Genomic DNA, 20,453 nt, shown 5'->3' on the forward strand with positions numbered 1-20,453 from the left:
AAAATGAGGAAGAGGATTTCTCCACTCTTAGTATTTTTAGATGCGAAGTCAAATGTACCTGTATGAAGGAGTGTTGTTTACGTAAACTAATTACTAACTAAAGATGTTTTCAGTGAATGATCAGAATTGATAGAAACGACAACGTATTTTTAATGAAAATATTGTTGTCCAATAAAAATTCTAAAGCCTTCTTCCGCTTGTTTAGTCTCAACTGTTAGCCGTGGTTTTCATCTACATGCAATCTAAAATGGTTGTAAACATTACGAATGATTGTGCTTACCTACTAATTCCGTGTAAACAGCTAAACAATGACTTTTCTAAGATAGTAAAAAAATGAAAAACAGATTCCCATTGCTTTTCGCGATCGCTAAAGGTCAATAGCCTTACTGTAAGGCTCGGCAGTGGCAACCCTGGACCTGGGAAAACCTACTCGCTTTTATAAATTAGACTTATATAATAATTATAGAATAGAAGGAATTAATGTCATGAAAAAAATAATAATAAAAGATAGTGTAAATAATTTTGCTCGTAACAATATGTGCTCGATAAATACACTATGTATTATAAATTACGTATTTTAAAATTGAATACTTAAAACAAGGTATATTTGTAATCCGATTCTAATTGGTAATAATTCACACACTTCCGTAAATATTCGTAAAATATAGGAATTTAAAAGTGGTGTTAAAAATCACAAGTTCGGGGTCATAGATCGAAATAAAGATCGATAGACGTATTGCACAGGTGGCACGAAATTCCATTTACAAATTAAAGTAGTATTTGTAATTAAATTACAGAGATACATTAAGTTTACTTAGTACTTATAACAATGAATAGAACCCGTTTAGAGAAATGACGCCACAATGGAACTAGAAAAGTTAATTACGTACTTACCGGCGCAACCACTTGAAAACACCCATGTCATCCAGCGAATCCACTTTCGTACCTAAACTTTTATTATCACATACAAGTCCCCAATTAAAACAACAAAGTTTGAAATAAGAACTTTGCTAGCAAAACTGAAAGTCCACCGACGATAGAGGCACGCGGAACATTACCGGCGCATTAGGTTCGTTCGTTGTAAAAAACGTCTAGCAACAATGACCACCGATATATTGTGCGGTCAGACAAAACATCACGAACAACACGCCATTCGCAATGAGCTGAATTTGGTTTTTTGTACAAATTACTTTTCGTCGCGCTCCGGTGATCCACTTCATCCGCGCCGGTCGGCCCTCGATACTCAGTTTGTGTTCACTCTGATATCAGACGGATAGTCACTGTTCAAATATGTTCCTACAACTAAATTAAACCTCGGAAGGCTACTAAACAATAATTAAGGGTAGTTGTAAATAAATTAAGCAAATGTAGAATGCACGAGTGTTTTACCGTTTCTCTTTTGACGTATCTATGAGCGAGCGGCTCCGTGAAGCCTTATATTCATTAATAAATTTCTTCATTTTCTAAATAAATTATCCCAGTAAAGTAGTGTTTACCTAAAATATATTGTAATATATTTTAACATTTAAAATGGATTTATTTGTTTTGTTGTAAACTTAGTTGTAAAAATGTAAACAATTTTGTTATGACTTATGACACAGTCATTAAAATTTAATAAAATAAGTCAATAACATGAATAATTATTTGTACACAGTAATTTAATTATTGTATTTTGTATACACATACATTACATAATTATTTATATAATTAATTAAAACACCTGATATTTAAATTCAGTAAATACATTAATTAAATTTAAGCTTTTGTATTAAATATGATCATTATTTCCGACGTTGAAATACCTCATTCGGTTAAAAAACAATTAATTCCACATTTTAGATTTTTTATATTATTATAAAAATATTATTATTTTAGAAAATACTTGTACAATCGGAATAAAAAACTTTAAACGAATTTTAAACTTAAGCACATACATTGTACATATGTATAGAAATACATTATATAAAAAAGTTTTTTTACTATAGTAACATTATCGTTAATACTAAGGTAGAGTACACACTTTCAAATACATGTATAATAAAGTTGCACTGTGTAAAGTTGCAATGATTAACAACATATGAGTTAGTTATCACGTATGGGTTGTTCAAACATGACAAAGCTTCCGAATTCCAAATCTTTACATAGTTGTATAGTATTCAACTAAGTGTACATCAATAATTCACTAAGCTTGAAACAGTACTTATATATAGGTATTTTCATATCTAATCTAATGCTCTTGTCTGCATTTATAAATATAAATATATTATCTCATTTGTTTTGGAACTATTATGAGCTTTAATTATATTGTAGATCTAATAATAATTCATGAAGTGGAATACGTGAAATTAAAGTAAAGATTTTGAACGACAAATATTGGAACAAATACGAATAATAATAGTGGTCATATTCAACGTTCGTCGTAATACGCTTCATGTGTAACCAGCTTTACACTTACACTGTCATTATGACATTGATGTCAAAAGTGAAGTCGTCAATTTTGAATTTCGAAGTATGAAATATTTGAAGTTGAATTATTTGTTTACGTTGAGTTTGAATACTTTGAATTGAATATACATGATTTTGGATTTCTTATTTCACATTCATGGACGAACTGCGAGGACCGAATATACAAATAGTTTTGCACGTGAAGGAAGGTATAGAACATAAAATGTTTTTCTTTTTGTGAATTTAATGTTGAAGTTACTTTTGTGCTTTATTTTGTTATAGGTCTTGGTTTTGGTTTTCTCAAGTCTCCCTTCGTTGTGAGCGGCTCGCTGAATGGTTATATACTTGAGACGGATTCTGTGGTGCCGGTTCACGCTCCGGTATTTGATGCGGAACTTGTTTGGGAAGCGGACAAGCGAAGGTTTCGAAGGTACCAATGATTTTTAGTCTCTGTTTCTGTCATACTTAAATAACCAGTAATAATTGAATAGGCTTCTTATTAATTATCATTTCACCTTTGTTGTGGCTCAGTTTAGTATTTCCCATGGTAACTGTGAACTCCAAAGTATATGAAAATACTCTTATGAAATGAAAAAAATTCAAGCTTATCTAACCATAGAAACTATATTTCTTTCAGTTTGAGGGTCCAAAATGTGCCGGTCAAAGTGGAGGTATACACAACAGGGACACAAGGACGGAAGGACAAAGTTGGGTACCTGCTTCTAAGCTTATTGGGAGCACAACCATGTCCTGCTAATAAAATTGTTGATGTAAGTCTAGTAATTACTTTTACAAAATGTGTTACAATTAGAAAATATATATTGCTATTTAAATTTAAACATATCTAGTAGTGAGTGACTTATAATTCAAATATGTAATTTGGAAAATCAAAGTTATGAACTGTTTGTTTGCTGGCAAAACTGGTTATTTATTGAAAAATGTGAATGCCAATCGAAAAACCAATTTCCATCAATTTCTAGCAGTATTTAATATCTAATATTATGTTTAAGGTGAGGCATTCCTGGCACAAGCTCCTAGGTGTCAAATCAGAGGGCAAATGTTGCCATCCACAGCTTCTTATGAGTCTTTCTATTGAGGACAGGGTATCCACACCCACCCCAGTAAGTTTAACATTTGTTATTTTACTATAAGAGATAATAAATTGCCATAGTATCTATAGGATATAACATAGTCTATTATCTAGTTAAAAATGTATGGTCTGTGTAAAACTGTTAGTCCGCTCTGAATATAAAAATTAATCATGTCACCATACTAAATTGTATGACTACACCTCCAAGAACTCCAAGACCTCGCAAGAACTTCAAAGCTGAATATACACTTTTACTTTTCTCCATATTGTAAATGGTTTTTGTAGTTAGGCTACTCTGGTTCTAGCAGCCTCATGAACCCCAAGTAGTGGTAGGATTGCCATTGTTAGTTTTGCTTTGAAAGTTCTTCTATTCTTTATTATTATAAGTTATAACGTAGACAAATGTTATCTTTCAGAGAAATGAGCTAAGAATGTTTCATAGCAATGAAGTGGCATATCCAGCAAGTTCATCTAGAAATCCGCCTACAACCAGATCTCACTTTAAAACCCTAAGTAAGTTTATATATTTGCAAATACACAATAAATATAATGTATTACGTGTGTTACAAATTTTATTATGTGTTACAGATGAATACATTGCAGAGAGTAAGAAAACAGTGACATCTCCAGATCTGCAACCAAGGTTAATTTGTGATGAGGGCCTCATACAAATAGGGTCTGGAAATCAATTATTAGTTCTGGGATTAGTTATTGGCTCTGTGGAGAATTTGGACCTGGTGAGATTACTCTTACTACATACAGCATAGCCAAAAAGAATTTATTAAAAAAAGATATTTATTTTCTGTCAATTTTATGTTGTAAATTTTTATGGTTTACACAAATGCACTGTGTTTAAGTATTTTATTTATAATATAGGTGTATCAGACAGTACGTGGCTACTATTGATGCCGCAAATCTGTAATGAACTTGTGCATGCATCAACACTCTGTTATCCCTGAGGATTAGGTTGGAATGCCTCAGGCTCAGAACCTTTCAAACTAGAATATGTACAAGGCGACAGAAGTAAATGTGTCAGATAAAAATAATAAAGATATGGAAATCGATATTTGGACATTATTTTTTGCAGCTTCTACCATTGAGTATGATCAAAAAGGAAGCAACAGACTGTTATGTGACATACTCTGTATTCACTCACACTATTATGACAGACAGGTAATGAAAAATATTTTTTTTTGTATAATTTTAGACATTGAGCGTGTATTATTGGTTTAAGGTCTAAATCATATTCTGGATTGAACTTTTTTAGTCAACTCATTTGCAATATTATTTTTGACATATTTAATTTGATATAAAAAACATTTCATCCATTAAGCAGCTCGGTGAAGGTCGTCTTATATTGGGATCTTTTACTATATGTATCTTGTTATAGCTCGATTACAAATGTGTCTTTTAAACTCATATCCTAACTCATGTTAAAAAGGTGAATGTGAGTTTGTTTTTTTATTTGCTACACTTTTACACACATTATCAGGCTTTCACATAAGTACATAGGGTACCTTTTCTCTCAAAAACAATAGTACTATTCCCGAGGCATACATAAAAATTTTGTATCCTGAGCTAAGTCTGTGGTAAATTATAACTGGACTATATATGTGTGTATAAATTGAATTAAATTAATGTAATCGCAACATTTTTACGTAGTTTATAAAAAACGTAGCAATTTTTATAGCAAAAATATATATTGAAGTTGTACAATATAATTATTGATTTCGGTTTCCACGTGTCAGAGTGGCATCAACTCGTTCAGGCGAGGGTTTTGCGGCGCAGTTCAACCAGCGGACATCGTTGCGCCTGCGCAGCTCGCTGGCGCACCTCGCTCAGTACCTGTCGCACTGTCCGCATTTGGTCACGCGGGTTTGTGTCGACGACACTGATGTGGGTGAGTTGCTATATTATTAGAGTCCACGCCACACTGCTAGTCGTCGCAATAGCAAATTGTAGATATTAGCGGGGCGAAGACAGCGCGGGACCCCCTCCGCTGCCCACTCTCGCTCGCGGAACATAGCGCAGTTAGTGTGCCCTTACGTTACTAAGTAGATGCTAACTATACTAGACTAGAAATTTGGCGCGGACCATAAAAAAAACAGGTTCTGTATTCGACCGCTATGTATGTATGTAAACTTGTATGTCTACAGTTTTCTCAGAAAACTCAGATCCAATTTGGATGAAGTTTTGTTATTTATTGATATTATTTTAATATATATATAGTCGAAAAGTTTGAAATTTGGTGAATTATGTTGCGGATCCGAAATTCAAATAGGTAGCTTGGTAATCTTTTTGAATTTAAGTATGTACTCTGTCTACCTACATGTTCTGTAAAAAAACGTTTTCAAAGAAGGTTCAGGCATTCTCCAATCTGCACTTGGAGAATGCCTGAACCTTCTTAACCATGTTGAAAACGCGTTGATAATGATAGTATATAAAAATCTAACTAAAGCAACAGTGTTTAAATAAACGTATATTTTCTGGAACTTGCAGGTATCTGCAGCCTAGATCTCCGTATGTTAGTGCCAACGAATGACATAAACCACTTCCTATCGAACTTTTGTAACCGGGACAAGGCACTGGTGATCAGCTCTCGTTGCTACATCCTGCGGTGTGATGATACTATGCTGGAGGGCACCAGGCGGCCCTATGTCGATGTGGAGATGAGCTTGCAATTTGTTGGCTTCGAACATGCTACGCTGCAGGTGTGTTTGAATAACTATGGTTTTCAAAAATCCATGGTTTAACACTAGAATTTAGTATTAACAATTAACTTCGAATACATACTATCTCTCATTTGTACTATATACTACACTATATAGTAGCTACATGAGGTAATCAAAGGCCGCATCTAAGGGAATCTGTAAAACTGGTCAGCGAAAAAGAAAAGCGCAAGTTTAATAAGTTAAATACGAAAAAGAATATAATTGGTAACAACATCTAATTCTATATAAATAAAAATGAATCGCCGAAATGTATATATGATAATAACTTCAGAGCGACTGCATCAAATTGGATGATTCTTAATAAAAAAAATATACACAGATTTTTATATTTTAACTAGCTGACCCGGCAAACGTTGTGTTGTCATATAAATAAAAAAATGGTAACGGTGAACAACCCTTATCACTTAGGGGTATGAAAAATAGATAGTAGCCGATTCTCAGACCTACTGAATATGCATATAAAATTTGATGAAAGTCGGTAAAGCCGTTTCAGAGGAGTACGGTAACTAATATTTAGAGAATTTTATATATAAGATTAATGAACTTTTTCTTTGTTATAATTTCAGAAGCCACCCACCCTAACAGCCCGAAGCGCGACACAACTGGAGAGCGACCGACAGACAGAGAAGGAAAAGGGCTCGTTGAAGTTGGACTGCAAGAGCGGCAGTTGCACTGACATTGACCGCGAAGTTGGCGGGGTCAGCTACACTAACATGGCCGCTACTAATACTACCAGGTAAATAATACATAATTGCTCTTTATGGTGACATTATGCAAATGATCATGAAGTGCCATCAAAAATAGTGTGAATCATTAGATTTTCTTTACATTTTACATAATATATAAGAGTTCTGAAATAAGACTATCGGATCATGGCCCTTTCCAAGCATGAGGCATTGCAAAATATTTAAATAAATCTTAGTCTTCAAGGATTGTAACACATCAGTGATCAGCTTTAGGCAGGCTGCAGAAGAATCTATGGTAGGAGTAGTAGTAGTATATAAGAGTTGGTTAAAGACGTCCATTGGTAGCAATGACCACATACCATCATACTGGTTTACTACTTCAATCTTATGAATAATATTATTATGTAAGAAATAAACAGAAGAAATCATCATTGTCTCATTAAACATGAGTCATAGTGAGAAGATAATTAAATAAATCAATGAAAAGTTACTTATAAATTATAATACTGTTAACTTCTAAATGATTATACTTAAAAGAAAAACCCAAAAATAACATTTAGAACTTACATATTTGAATTTCAGATACAAGACAGCTGCAGGGGACTCTGTCCTACAAACGAACGATATAGCGGAGATGATAAAGAAGATGTGTGAGTCGTTCACAACTAGCCAGGAGAAGTTGCTCGCAGCTCGGTGCAGGCCCACCACTAGTGATGTGCAGATACAGTGCGAGACCGAGGAAGTTGGCTCTCCTAGAGCGGGTGGGGATAAGGGTAGTGATGTGTGTGACAGGTTGGAAGATAGGTGAGTTTTTTTTTTATTAATATAGGAATACCAGACAAGCATGCAATCCACCTGATGGTAATTAGCTACCGCCGCCCATGGACATCTGGAATCGACTCCAGATAGGATCAGATATTCGTACCTGAGGTCCGCCACGGATGGGCCGACAACCCTGAGGACTGAGCTGGAAAACCTCGGAAAGGTATGTCTCCCTTACCACACGCTTTAAACCAGAACACAGCAGTGGTTAACATCGCTGTTATTAGGCAGAAATAGGCGGTGGTGCCGCCGGAGTCACACCACAAAGGGTTCTATCACCTTCAAAATGTTGACAATTTGGTGTAGACCTACCACCAGTGATAATCCGATACAGTGCGAGACGGAGGATATTCCCTGTCCCCAAGCAGGGATAAGGGTAGTGATGTGTGTGTGGGGGTGGGAGAGCGGTGAGTGCAAATGTTGGCAATTAGGTGTAGATGTAAACTAACCACTAGTGATATGCAGATACAGTGTGAGACCGGAGAATGTTGCCTCTCCTTGAATGGCTGGGGGGGGATAAGGGTAGTGATGTGTGTGTTGTGGTGGGAGATGTGAGTGTCAATTTTGAAGGAAGATATGATGAGTTGATAACGATAGTGATAGTAGTAAAGATGGTAGTACCATGTTCAGCTTCTAAAGTAAAGCTAAAGTTCACCGCTTTTCTGGTTTGAAGGGTGTGGTAAGGTAGATATACTTTTCCGAGGCATTTCAGCGCAGTCCTCAGTAAGATAGTTTATTACTTGGTTAGATAGAAGATTTTTTTTTATGGTGTGTATTGCAAGATAAATTATTTGTTTTTTTACAATACTTTTTCAGAGAACCAATCAGATTGGAGACGAGCAAAAGTGACACTTGGGTAAACAACAACAAGAAAGGTAAGTATAATAAGTCAATTTTGATACATACATTAAAATAAATATATTTAATTGAAAAGTGTTAGTTTCTACTCTTTATAGCCATTAGGCCTTATTATCTTTTATTTTTAATAGGGAAACGTTTGTATGTTATCCAAAAATTTCAGATCCGATAAACACTGTCCTATCGTCTGTTGATCGCGATGCTATAATGCAGAAGTTTGTGGAAGAACTAGAAGACTGGAAGGAGAGACAGCAAGAACTTTTTAAGTGTCAGGTAACTTTTCTCTATTTTATCCTTTCAATTTTTTTTTAAATTTAAAGCCACAAATTTTAGATATCCGATATTTGAACTTTATATTATTATCCTTTGATTGAAACAAAATGAAAATCAATATAAATAAATTTTAAATCTAACACTATGTTTGAAGAATATGTTATGTATGTGGTGTTTCAAGTCATTACTCAAGACCGTAGGTAAGATTTCTGTCTATTTGAATACAGGTCTGTGTTAGGTACCAATGTCCATGGGTGACAATTAGGCTGCTTGACAATTAGATACCAAGTAAACTGTATGCAAGTTTGCTACTTCGATTCCATAAAAAATCGTGAGTTACAAACGATTGTTATTAAACTATTACATAACACAGCAGTATATGTATATTAAAAAAAAATGTTTTATGGATTAAATTACAATTTTAATTTCTTTTTTAAATTTTCCAGCTGAAACGCAAGGAAGAGTACCACTTGGATCTATTAGCGAAGGAGTGGGCCAAGAAGCGGGTGGAGCTGGAATGTAAATTAACTAAGGGGATAGAGCAGTGCCGCAACCTAGCTGGGGACCTTAGCCGCGCTACCGAGGACTTCAGGCTACGGGGGTATAGGAACACTGAAAGGGAAAAGAAGGTTTGAAATTATATGATTTACTAGCTGTGCCGTGATTTCACCCGCATTAAAAAGAAATAACGCGGATGAAACCGCAGGGCACAGCTAGTTCTAAAATATAAGTAGCTTAAGTTACTCCTCATCAGCTACCTGCCAATAAAAGTCCCGTCAAAATCGGTTCAGCCATTTCAGAGATTAGCCAGAACAAACAGACAGACAAAAATTTTAAAAAATGTTATATTGGTGTATGTACCGTATATATGCATGTAGTAAAAATCGGTTATTTCAATATAAAACAACAGACACTCCAATTTAATTTATATGTATAGATTTCATAATTTTAGAAGTTTTCAGGGTTTTACTCTGGAGGAAACACTGTTATAGCTATAGCTGTCCTAAAAGTTGTGGGGTCCCTAGTCGGGTATATGTCACTAAACCATTTCTATTTCACTCGTGTTCGGGTCGAATCTTCTTTCAGAATAAGAGGTTTGGCGTAAATCCACCATGCTGACCAATTGGTAGATTTTATACAGTCTAGAGCTCTTTTTTGTTTAAAGGTTTACTTTTCCCGGTGTTGTAATGTTTTTTTTAATATGTACATACTTAATGTTAAAAAGTCAGAAGTACATGCCTGAGATTCGAACATGAGTCCCCTCTGATGGAGAAGTTGAATTTCTAAACTATCTGCTATCGCTGCACTATGAGGCATTTAAATTTGGTCAAGAGGATGAAACATTTATAGCTGATCTCGGGCAGAATTTTAATTCTATCTAAAGTTGATTACATAGCAGTTACTACTGACTACTACATTTTCATTAAAAATACAAATAATTTTTCAATTAAGTTTTCATTAAAAATGACGACCCGCGTGGCGGAGCGGTCACCATATCGGTCTGACGCGCAGAGGGTCCCGGGTTTGATCCCCGGCCAGACAGAAATCTGAATGATGAACTTAGATTTCTGTTTCTGGGTGTTTGTGTATTTGTCTTTGTGTGTGTCCATGGCACCCAATACACAGGGAATCCTAGTGTGGGGATGTGAGTATAGAAAGCGTTTAAGCGTTACTATTTATTTATTTAATTTAAATGTCTATATATAATTCTAAAAGCATGTGTACTGGTGATTTATGTAAGTAAAACATTTAATTTTCAAATTTTGCAGTTATTGGAAGCGAAAAAAGCGCTTGAGGCGCACTACACAGCTAAATATCAAGAACTAAGAACAGCGTCACAACATATGGAAGACGATATGAGGCATCAGTTGCAGCTCAAAGACATGAAGATTGAAGAACTGGCTGCGAAGATCGACCAGATGGATAAGCAATTGGACGTGCTTAAGGTTCGAAAAATATTATTCTATAGTCTTATACCCCACATTTTCATATTTTTTAGGACGAGTAGACTAGCAAATAGTCGACCTGATGGTCAGAGGCCACTGTCGTTGGCAATTACCCTGGAAGACTAAGCTGGAACGCCTTGGAAAAGTATGTCGCCTTTCAACCAGAACGTAGCAGCTTTTAACACTGTTGTAAGGCAGAAATAGGTGTGGCGGTGGTGCCACCGGAATCGAACCATAGAGAGTTCAACCACCTAAACCACCCGGTTTCACCCGCGTAGTAATAAAGGGTAATATTACATACAAAAAATATATTGTATGATGTCATTCAGCTGTATTCATGTATCCATATTTTTCGTACATTTTGTCGCCAACGTCCATACCACGTTGAACACACCGGTTCTCGTCCGATCACCGAAGTTAAGCAACGTCGGGCGCGGTCAGTACTTGGATGGGTGACCGCCTGGGAACACCGCGTGCCGTTGGCTTTTCGCTATTTTTTATAATTAGTATTTTTGGAAATTCTATAAACATCAAGTTTTCCCTCATCTATTTTGAAAAAATATGTCATTGGATCTACTTTTGATTCTATTTCCATAGAAGATATATCTAGTGAATAGATTTTTAAAACTTTAATTATGAAAGAACCATTATAGTAAAAATCATATATACCTATGTATCGGTGGTGTATCGCAATTTGATTGTTTCTGTCGCCAACGTCCATACCACGTTGAACACACCGGTTCTCGTCCGATCACCGAAGTTAAGCAACGTCGGGCGCGGTCAGTACTTGGATGGGTGACCGCCTGGGAACACCGCGTGCCGTTGGCTTTTCGCTATTTTTTATAATTAGTATTTTTGGAAATTCTATAAACATCAAGTTTTCCCTCATCTATTTTGAAAAAATATGTCATTGGATCTACTTTTGATTCTATTTCCATAGAAGATATATCTAGTGAATAGATTTTTAAAACTTTAATTATGAAAGAACCATTATAGTAAAAATCATATATACCTATGTATCGGTGGTGTATCGCAATTTGATTGTTTCTGTCGCCAACGTCCATACCACGTTGAACACACCGGTTCTCGTCCGATCACCGAAGTTAAGCAACGTCGGGCGCGGTCAGTACTTGGATGGGTGACCGCCTGGGAACACCGCGTGCCGTTGGCTTTTCGCTATTTTTTATAATTAGTATTTTTGGAAATTCTATAAACATCAAGTTTTCCCTCATCTATTTTGAAAAAATATGTCATTGGATCTACTTTTGATTCTATTTCCATAGAAGATATATCTAGTGAATAGATTTTTAAAACTTTAATTATGAAAGAACCATTATAGTAAAAATCATATATACCTATGTATCGGTGGTGTATCGCAATTTGATTGTTTCTGTCGCCAACGTCCATACCACGTTGAACACACCGGTTCTCGTCCGATCACCGAAGTTAAGCAACGTCGGGCGCGGTCAGTACTTGGATGGGTGACCGCCTGGGAACACCGCGTGCCGTTGGCTTTTCGCTATTTTTTATAATTAGTATTTTTGGAAATTCTATAAACATCAAGTTTTCCCTCATCTATTTTGAAAAAATATGTCATTGGATCTACTTTTGATTCTATTTCCATAGAAGATATATCTAGTGAATAGATTTTTAAAACTTTAATTATGAAAGAACCATTATAGTAAAAATCATATATACCTATGTATCGGTGGTGTATCGCAATTTGATTGTTTCTGTCGCCAACGTCCATACCACGTTGAACACACCGGTTCTCGTCCGATCACCGAAGTTAAGCAACGTCGGGCGCGGTCAGTACTTGGATGGGTGACCGCCTGGGAACACCGCGTGCCGTTGGCTTTTCGCTATTTTTTATAATTAGTATTTTTGGAAATTCTATAAACATCAAGTTTTCCCTCATCTATTTTGAAAAAATATGTCATTGGATCTACTTTTGATTCTATTTCCATAGAAGATATATCTAGTGAATAGATTTTTAAAACTTTAATTATGAAAGAACCATTATAGTAAAAATCATATATACCTATGTATCGGTGGTGTATCGCAATTTGATTGTTTCTGTCGCCAACGTCCATACCACGTTGAACACACCGGTTCTCGTCCGATCACCGAAGTTAAGCAACGTCGGGCGCGGTCAGATGCGGGCGCAACATTGCGCGCCGCGCCGGCGGCTTTTTGTTGATATTTTTCAATAAAATGTATATTAATATTTTAACACGCTTTTATTAGCTTGGGTTGTATGTAGGTATGTATGTATGTACGTAACAGTAACGGAATCTTTGAACCCGATTTCTATCCACGTTGAACGTTCAGTTTAATTTAAAAAAAAATATTGATATTCTTGTACTAAATAATGTATGTTTGATTCATTTTACATTCCACTTTCTTTATTAAATGTTATGTGCCATATTATGGTTATTTAATTTCATTTTTTTTCAGACTAATTTGAAAAATTGCGAGAAGGACGCAGAAAGTCGTTATTCTGGATTAACAAAGGATCAAACCGCTAGTCTCATACAAGAACTGGTAATATATTGTAATATATCACGATAAAATAAAAACTTTGTACATTATAATGAAGTGAAATAAATATAAAAAATATATATTTTTAAGTATTCAGCTGATTTGGTATCTAAAAAGCAGGAAAATGTATGGTGGTGTATCGGTATATAACGTCCTATCTGGGGTTGATTACAAATTTTTATTAACGCGACTGGTTACTTACCATCAGAGGATATCATTCTTGGATGTACCGTGCCTGTTCTGTAATATAATATAGTAGAAGATCCGAAGCTAAATCGAACTGGACCGAGCTGATAATAGAATGAAACTCATTTTATAACGAAATTAGTACATTGGGTAATACATTAAAAATGGGTTTGCTAAAAAAATCCTGGACAGGATAATTTTAATTATTTTTTGAAAAATTAATTTTCATTTTGCAGACAACCCTATATCAACGTGTTCACAATAAAACAGCGCTTCTACTGATATAAAATTTTATCTATTATCATCATGAGTGAAAGTAGTTGCCAGCGAAATACCTGTTTATACCTGACAACCCAGTAGTTCTTCAAGTAAATAATAGGCAACCCAAAGCCTGCACATTCTGTATGTTTTTAACATTCACTCATAATAGAATTTTCTTATTATCTTGATGTTGCAAAATTTCATTTTCAATTAAATTTTAATTTTTCAAAAAATAATTAAAATTATCCTGTCCAGGATTTTTTTAGCAAACCCATTTTTAATGTATTACCCAATGTACTAATTTCATTATAAAATGAGTTTCATTCTATTATCAGCTCGGTCCAGTTCGATTTAGCTTCGGATCTTAGACCAATATGAGTATTACAAAAAATAGTCATTAACTATTTGTAACCTCTCATAGGCCTAATAAAAACAAATACATTATATTTTAATAGTGTTCACTGTTATACATACAATCCACAAAAGTCAACAATTACAAAAAAAAAATGTACTGATGCATGCTACTGTTCTACTGATACGTAAAAGAGAAAAAGTATTTAACTGTTTTGCTATAAGAGTAGCAGACGAGCATGCAGTCCACCTGATAGATAGCATTAGATATTCCTACCTGAGGTCGGCCACAGATGCGCCGCTACCCCTGAGGAAACTAAGCACTACTAAGCTGGAACGCCTCGGAAAAATCTATCTCCCAATGTATATGTATATCTATTTATATGTGTATAGAGTACGAGCTTTTGCCCGCGGCTTCGCTCGCGTTACGAAATAATATTTTCATTCCCTATTTTATCCCCTTGGGGGTAGAATTGATGAAAATCATTTCTTAGCGGATGCCTACGTCATAACATCTACCTACATGCCAAATTTCAGCCCGATCCGTCCAGTGGTTTGGGCTGTGCGTTGATAGATGACTATGCCAGTCAGTCACCATTGAGTTATATATATATTTAGATAGACAACAGCCATAGACAATATAAAATACATACAACTCATTCCAGCGTTGTTTGGAGGAGAAACTGGACAGTGCGGTGCAATCGAAGGCGTTCTTCAAGGAGCAGTGGGGCCGCGCGGTGCGGGAGCTACACCTCGCGAAGCTGGCCGCTCGCCGGCAACTGCTGCTGCAGCTGCGGCAACATCGGCAACAGCTTGGAGACCCAGGGTATATATACTGAAAATAATTCTACAAACACAACCCGACGTCTGACGACCCGCGTGTCGGAGCGGTCTGACCCACAAAGGGTCCCGGGTTAGATCCCCGGCCAGACAGAAGTCTAAATGATGAATTTAGATTTCTGTTTCTGGGTCTGGGTGTTTGTGTGTTTGTCTATGTGTGTGTCCATGGCACCCACGACACAGGGAATCCTAGTGTGGGGCTGTGAGTGTAGAAAGCGTTTAAAGCGTTAACCGTTCCATTGCATTTTTGCACTCCAACATCAATTAGCAAACTTTAAAGATATTCGAATAAAACAACATAATCAAGTTAGGAATATTAGAAGCTCTTTTTAAAATCGTCTACAAATGCCTTTCCACACTGTTCAAACCAGATCAAGTTAATACGACTCGGTTATAATGTCGAAATAGGAAGGTGATTGCGCCGCTCTGCTCGAATGTCAGAATTTCATCACCTTTTCACGTTAATGTCTGAAAAAATCGATAGACAAAGCGTTAATAGTCCTGGGTAAAAAGGAATTATGAAACTTACGTATATGAAAAGTAAATTTGTGCATATTTATATTTGTGTAACACATTATTTTATGAAAATCCTATGTAAAATGATAAAGTACTTCCTTTACACACACACAACAACAAAGTATACAAGTTTTATGTTACATACAACATTTATGATTTCTGTATAATTAATGTTCTTGTCTATTAATTTTAGATTGGACACAATAGAAGATCTAGAAGAGAACAACAGTAAAGACAATCACGCAGACATTAAGAAGATGAAAGACGACTTCTATGTTGATTTATTGGCTAACACACCTGCGTTAGAATCACACTCTATTATTAGTAAGTTTTACTATTATTGTATTATACCTATCCCATTACCTCTTTGCTGAGAGAAGGAAAATGTTTGTTGTTGTTGAAAAAAACAGGAGCTATGTTTATCAAAGGATTAGTGAATTCCCATAATAAAGGAAAATCCTATTTATAAATAACTGTATAGTTCGCGCCAAACTGCTAGTCCGCTATGAAGTTGTTGCGAGCAGGTGTAGTCATACAAATTGCTATGGCGACGTGATTCATTTCTATATTCAGAGCGGACTAGCAGTTTTACGCGGACTATACCAATTTATAATTAAATTTTCTTGTTTTTGTTCAGACTCGTCGTGTCCAGACGGAATGGAATTATATGAAGAGCTGAAGTAAGTGAACAATATTACATTTATTGCATATTATAAACAATATTGTCTGTTTCGTGTGTGTGATAAGGATATTTTTAATGTTACGATAGATTACGTTTGTTGTGGAAACAACTAAATTATGTTTTATGGAATTTCTTTGTAACTGTATAGAGCGTGAAAACCTTTTTACCCTAATTGGCTAAATGCATAATAAAAAAATATTTGATTGACTAAGGAACATGAAATATTTTAGTAATATTTATATGAAAATATTTTTACAGTGCCACAAAGAAGCCACTGAAGGACAAACTGAATGAGCTGATAGCGCATCGAGACAGTCTCATCCAGCAAGACAGTCCCGATGAAGAAGAACTCAAGCAACTCAACCAGGAGATAAGAAGCATGCTGCTTAATTGTGGCACTTGACCACGGACCATGACTCTTTGGAGCATAAATGGAAAGAAATAAAATGTGTTTAATTTTTACCAAAATATAATAGATGTGTGCCCAAAAATGTTTCAACTTAATCTGTTATAACATGAAAAGACTACAAAGGCGCATTGAAATTATAATGGTTCCTACTTTAACATTAACAAGTCTAAATTGATTGTATCTATATGATGGGTTCGAATAAAAATGTTTCAATGGTATAGTCCGCGCCAAACTGCTAGTCCGCTCTGAAGTTGTTGCGAGCAGGTGTAGCCATACAATCTGCTATAGCGGCACGATTCATTTCTATATTCAGAGCGAACTTGCAGTTTTACGCGGACTCACCTTGATTTTATGTACTATATTGCCATATTACATGATATTGCCTTACTTCTTTACTGTTTGTAATTGTAATGAACTAGTGGGGGTACCTCCTTTTATGGATGATTTGCTATTGTAGACTGTGGGGTATTATTAAATATATTGTTAGTATTGATGTTATCTGGTGATAAGTAATTCCATGTGATAATATTATACTTATACTTTCGTTCAATAAATGTTTTAAAATGACATCGTGTTTTTTTTTGCCTTACACCTCATATTTAGATATCAAGATTAAAACTGAACTTCACACGAATACACATTGCCACACTGATTTCTCGGCGAATGAAAACATCGAAAGTCAACTTAATTGGCTGAAAGTACTTGGGTGTGGTGTGTAAAGTGTACTAACTTGGACCTCAATGCAGGATATCTTTATACTAATGTATTATTGATTTACCTGGACTTTGGAATAAATTAAAACTCGTTCAAAGTTTACCGCCACTAGCGTAATACTTCAAATCAAATATTTTATTAAAATATTGATTTTTTTATTTAAAATATTCCTGTGTTAATAAAATATATGTAAAATTGTTATTTTTTTAGCATATATCGAAAAACGACATTTTATTCTTACGTTTATCATAATGTGGAAATAGGAGGTCTATGCTAGCCATTGTGTTATTTATCTGTACAATAATTTGACTTGATGCCTGACGTTTCTGTTTAGTGACGTACTTATTTACTCATTCTTCGATTCTGATGAAAATTATTTATCTTAGTTTGAAAACCATCTGTCTGTTCGGTGTAATTTAAATTATGTTTTTAACCTTTTAAACTAGCGCATCACCAGAGTCTACTTGTACAACATTCGTCATCTTTTATGCTCACTCGTTCGTAAACAATGGCTAAAAGTAAGGTGACAGGAGCCACTAGTAGGCTAAAGCAAGATTATCTTAGGCTTAAAAATGATCCTGTACCGTATGTGACCGCTGAGCCAGTGCCATCTAATATTTTGGAGTGGCATTACGTCGTGAAGGGCCCCGAAAAGAGTCCCTACGAAGGCGGTTACTACCACGGGAAAATATTGTTCCCAAGGGAGTTTCCATTTAAACCTCCGTCTATTTATATGATTACGCCAAATGGAAGGTTCAAAACCAATACCAGACTGTGCCTTAGCATAACAGACTTCCACCCCGACACGTGGAACCCTGCGTGGTCGATATCGACCATACTGACAGGTCTGCTCAGCTTCATGTTGGAGAAGACCCCGACGCTCGGGTCCATCGAGACGTCCGATTACCAAAAGCGATGCATGGCAGCCGAGTCCCTGGAAATTAATCTTAAAAATAAAATGTTTTGTGAACTTTTCCCTGAGTATGTGGAGGAGATAGAGCAGCAACTGAAGGAGCGCGAGGAGGCTATCCTCAACGCCGACAACACGGCCAGTGAGAGTGAAGTGACTACTGAACCACAATCTAATTTGCATCATATAATGACCAACTTGTTTGTGCTCGTTGGATTTGGGTTCCTGGCGTACATGGTCAAATATGTACTGGTGTCCATATCTAACGACTAGACAATAAAGTTATGTGTGTTATGATGTAAATAATGTAATTTATTTTGTATATACCTACATATTGGTTATTAGTGCTGAATTGTGACTTATAAATGCACCATTATATAGATTGAGCTGAAAGCGATATTAATATTTATAATAATTAACTTAATTCCTATATAAAATTTAATATACATATGATATATAATGGATATCATATTTCTTGCAGATTTGGAATGTGATGATAGATAGAATGTATGCTGTTTTTTTATAAATCAGATGGTTTTGTTTATATCTCTTGGCTATATTTATTCTTTAGAAGTTGGCACAAGTATTAGACATAGGATTATCTCAAATAATAAATTCCTATAAAATGCATATTTATTGTGTAAAACATGCATAAAGAACATAGATAGAAATGAATGACATCATTGCCTTAATCTTATTTCTTACTTGTGTTATTGTTACTGTGTTTCTATTGTTAGAAAACAGTTATACTATACTATATATATAATATAGCATACTTAATATACATATGATTTCAATTGTATATTCAATTGTATGTATATATATATATATATATATATAATATAGTATACTATATATATATGTACTATAAATACTACTATATACTATAGTCATAGATAAGTGTAGATATCTTACTGCTTTGTAATTGAAGGAAGCCTTTAAATGGCTTAAACAGCTGACAATTCTGTCAGCCATTTAATGGCTGTCGTGGTGTAATTTACTCGGAACAATGCCGACATGCGGAGTTAAGTGGTGCAAAAATACGAAATCGAAGAAAATGTGCGGAGAAATATCGTGTCATTCGTAAAGGATCTAAAAACTAAATTGTTTTATATTTTTCAAACACGAAAATAGATGACAGTGACAATTTCAATTGTCAAAACTGGTTACATTTTCTTGTTAGGAGTGAGTAATCTTTACTAATCTATGACTATAGTTAGTAACTGATAATAATCTCATTATTTAAATATGTTTTAAAATATCAAGAAATGTATCTGCTATTGTAATTTAACATTATTTTAGACCAATCCATCATCAAATAATTATTTAGACTGCAACAAATTAAAAATAGCAAGCACACACATAGTGGTATACTTAAAAAAAAATTATGGCCCAATAAATTTATACCTGCATTCAAATTTGTTAGTTTAAACTTGATTTAAATGTTTGTATGTATATGTTTCGACTTTTTTCAGCACTGAATGATACTTAAATGGTGTAAAGGATATGCAACTGTGATAGTATATGAAAGTATTCCATTTTTATGTATATGTTATTTAACGTCTCTAGTGTACAATGGCCTACATAACAGCTATGAAATGTTCGCTATAATTCTTATGCATTCATTCATAAGTGATGTAATTATATATGAGATTTGATAATAAAACATTTATTATTATGATGATGATGATGAGTAATCACTGCAGCAGATGAATATCTGTAACCAATTCTGTATAAAATAAGATTATTAAGTAATGTTGGCACTGCAGAGGATTGAGAACATTGCCACATGTGTAAGCCAGTCAGAATGTGCAGGATTGTAGATTGTCGATTTGAGGGATAAAAAATTCATTTAAAGATTTTCCAACTTCAAATTACATTCAAATCTTCATAGGTGCATAAGAATCATACATTGCAGGCCATTGCACATTAGAATCTTGATATGATTACAATCTGTATGTGTAAATGCAAATATATCATGTGCTAAGTCAGCATCGACTTCACATATATTGCATTTATGTGTTGATTTCCAAAACCATATAATTTTAATGATTTGATTAACTGTGGGAATGAATGCATGGTAGTGAAAGCTAGTGTTGTTTCTTCATAAATTGAACATTATTTGTACTTGTTCAGTAGTTGCAAATACGATTAAATGAATAAATAGGATGTTTCTACTATTTCATATTGT

At 34.8% G+C, this 20,453-nt stretch overlaps 3 protein-coding genes and 5 non-coding genes across 10 annotated transcripts in view; 7 read left to right on the forward strand and 1 right to left on the reverse strand.

Annotated features, from left to right (window-relative positions):
- The window catches only part of LOC140749171 (uncharacterized), a 45,275-nt gene extending 43,687 nt beyond the window's left edge, over nucleotides 1-1,588 (reverse strand). Inside the window, exon 1 of one of the 3 annotated variants that reach the window (XM_073082212.1) lies at nucleotides 1,390-1,588. In XM_073082212.1, coding sequence (XP_072938313.1) covers nucleotides 1,390-1,460 — 71 coding nt within the window. In that variant the 5' untranslated portion in view covers nucleotides 1,461-1,588. Of the gene's footprint in view, nucleotides 1-890; nucleotides 1,350-1,389 lie in introns of those variants that run through there. The other 2 variants (XM_073082215.1, XM_073082213.1) reach the window with 2 other exon arrangements.
- An 893-nt stretch (nucleotides 1,589-2,481) lies between these two features.
- LOC140749216 (uncharacterized) lies at nucleotides 2,482-17,205 on the forward strand. Its single transcript, XM_073082264.1, has 21 exons — nucleotides 2,482-2,654; nucleotides 2,728-2,875; nucleotides 3,083-3,215; nucleotides 3,456-3,566; nucleotides 3,952-4,048; nucleotides 4,124-4,272; nucleotides 4,623-4,708; nucleotides 5,284-5,435; nucleotides 6,035-6,246; nucleotides 6,834-7,003; nucleotides 7,536-7,757; nucleotides 8,082-8,182; nucleotides 8,558-8,650; nucleotides 8,797-8,906; nucleotides 9,353-9,535; nucleotides 10,676-10,852; nucleotides 13,310-13,396; nucleotides 14,857-15,017; nucleotides 15,741-15,871; nucleotides 16,185-16,227; nucleotides 16,488-17,205. Exons 1-21 carry the CDS (start codon nucleotides 2,603-2,605, stop codon nucleotides 16,630-16,632), a joined length of 2,763 nt encoding a protein of 920 aa, XP_072938365.1. The 5' UTR covers nucleotides 2,482-2,602; the 3' UTR covers nucleotides 16,633-17,205.
- On the forward strand, nucleotides 11,219-11,337 carry LOC140749328 (5S ribosomal RNA). The gene has a single exon (XR_012103054.1). It is a non-coding gene; the product is annotated as a 5S ribosomal RNA (ribosomal RNA).
- On the forward strand, nucleotides 11,562-11,680 carry LOC140749329 (5S ribosomal RNA). The gene has a single exon (XR_012103055.1). It is a non-coding gene; the product is annotated as a 5S ribosomal RNA (ribosomal RNA).
- LOC140749331 (5S ribosomal RNA) lies at nucleotides 11,905-12,023 on the forward strand. Its single transcript, XR_012103057.1, has one exon. It is a non-coding gene; the product is annotated as a 5S ribosomal RNA (ribosomal RNA).
- On the forward strand, nucleotides 12,248-12,366 carry LOC140749332 (5S ribosomal RNA). Its single transcript, XR_012103058.1, has one exon. It is a non-coding gene; the product is annotated as a 5S ribosomal RNA (ribosomal RNA).
- Nucleotides 12,591-12,709, forward strand: LOC140749333 (5S ribosomal RNA). The gene has a single exon (XR_012103059.1). It is a non-coding gene; the product is annotated as a 5S ribosomal RNA (ribosomal RNA).
- A 456-nt stretch (nucleotides 17,206-17,661) lies between the features above and the next one.
- LOC140749086 (ubiquitin-conjugating enzyme E2 J2) lies at nucleotides 17,662-19,059 on the forward strand. Its single transcript, XM_073082109.1, has one exon. It carries the CDS (start codon nucleotides 17,861-17,863, stop codon nucleotides 18,533-18,535), a length of 675 nt encoding a protein of 224 aa, XP_072938210.1. The 5' UTR covers nucleotides 17,662-17,860; the 3' UTR covers nucleotides 18,536-19,059.
- Nucleotides 19,060-20,453: the final 1,394 nt, after the last annotated feature.

The sequence above is a fragment of the Epargyreus clarus genome, unplaced genomic scaffold (assembly GCF_041222505.1).
Source record: "Epargyreus clarus isolate Ecla_fem2 unplaced genomic scaffold, WU_Ecla_fem_2.2 ptg000017l, whole genome shotgun sequence".
NCBI classification, from domain to species: domain Eukaryota; kingdom Metazoa; phylum Arthropoda; class Insecta; order Lepidoptera; family Hesperiidae; genus Epargyreus; species Epargyreus clarus.

What these genes read in the sequence shown, in the direction of transcription:
- LOC140749086 (XM_073082109.1), top strand. Translation starts at nt 17,861, where the DNA reads ATGGCTAAAAGTAAGGTGACAGGAGCCACTAGTAGGCTAAAGCAAGAT.
- LOC140749216 (XM_073082264.1), top strand. Translation starts at nt 2,603, where the DNA reads ATGGACGAACTGCGAGGACCGAATATACAAATAGTTTTGCACGTGAAG. An exon ending in GACAAGCGAAGGTTTCGAAG is followed by an intron (nt 2,876 to 3,082) that starts GTACCAATGATT and finishes TATTTCTTTCAG; the next exon opens with TTTGAGGGTCCAAAATGTGC. An exon ending in GAATTATATGAAGAGCTGAA is followed by an intron (nt 16,228 to 16,487) that starts GTAAGTGAACAA and finishes ATATTTTTACAG; the next exon opens with TGCCACAAAGAAGCCACTGA.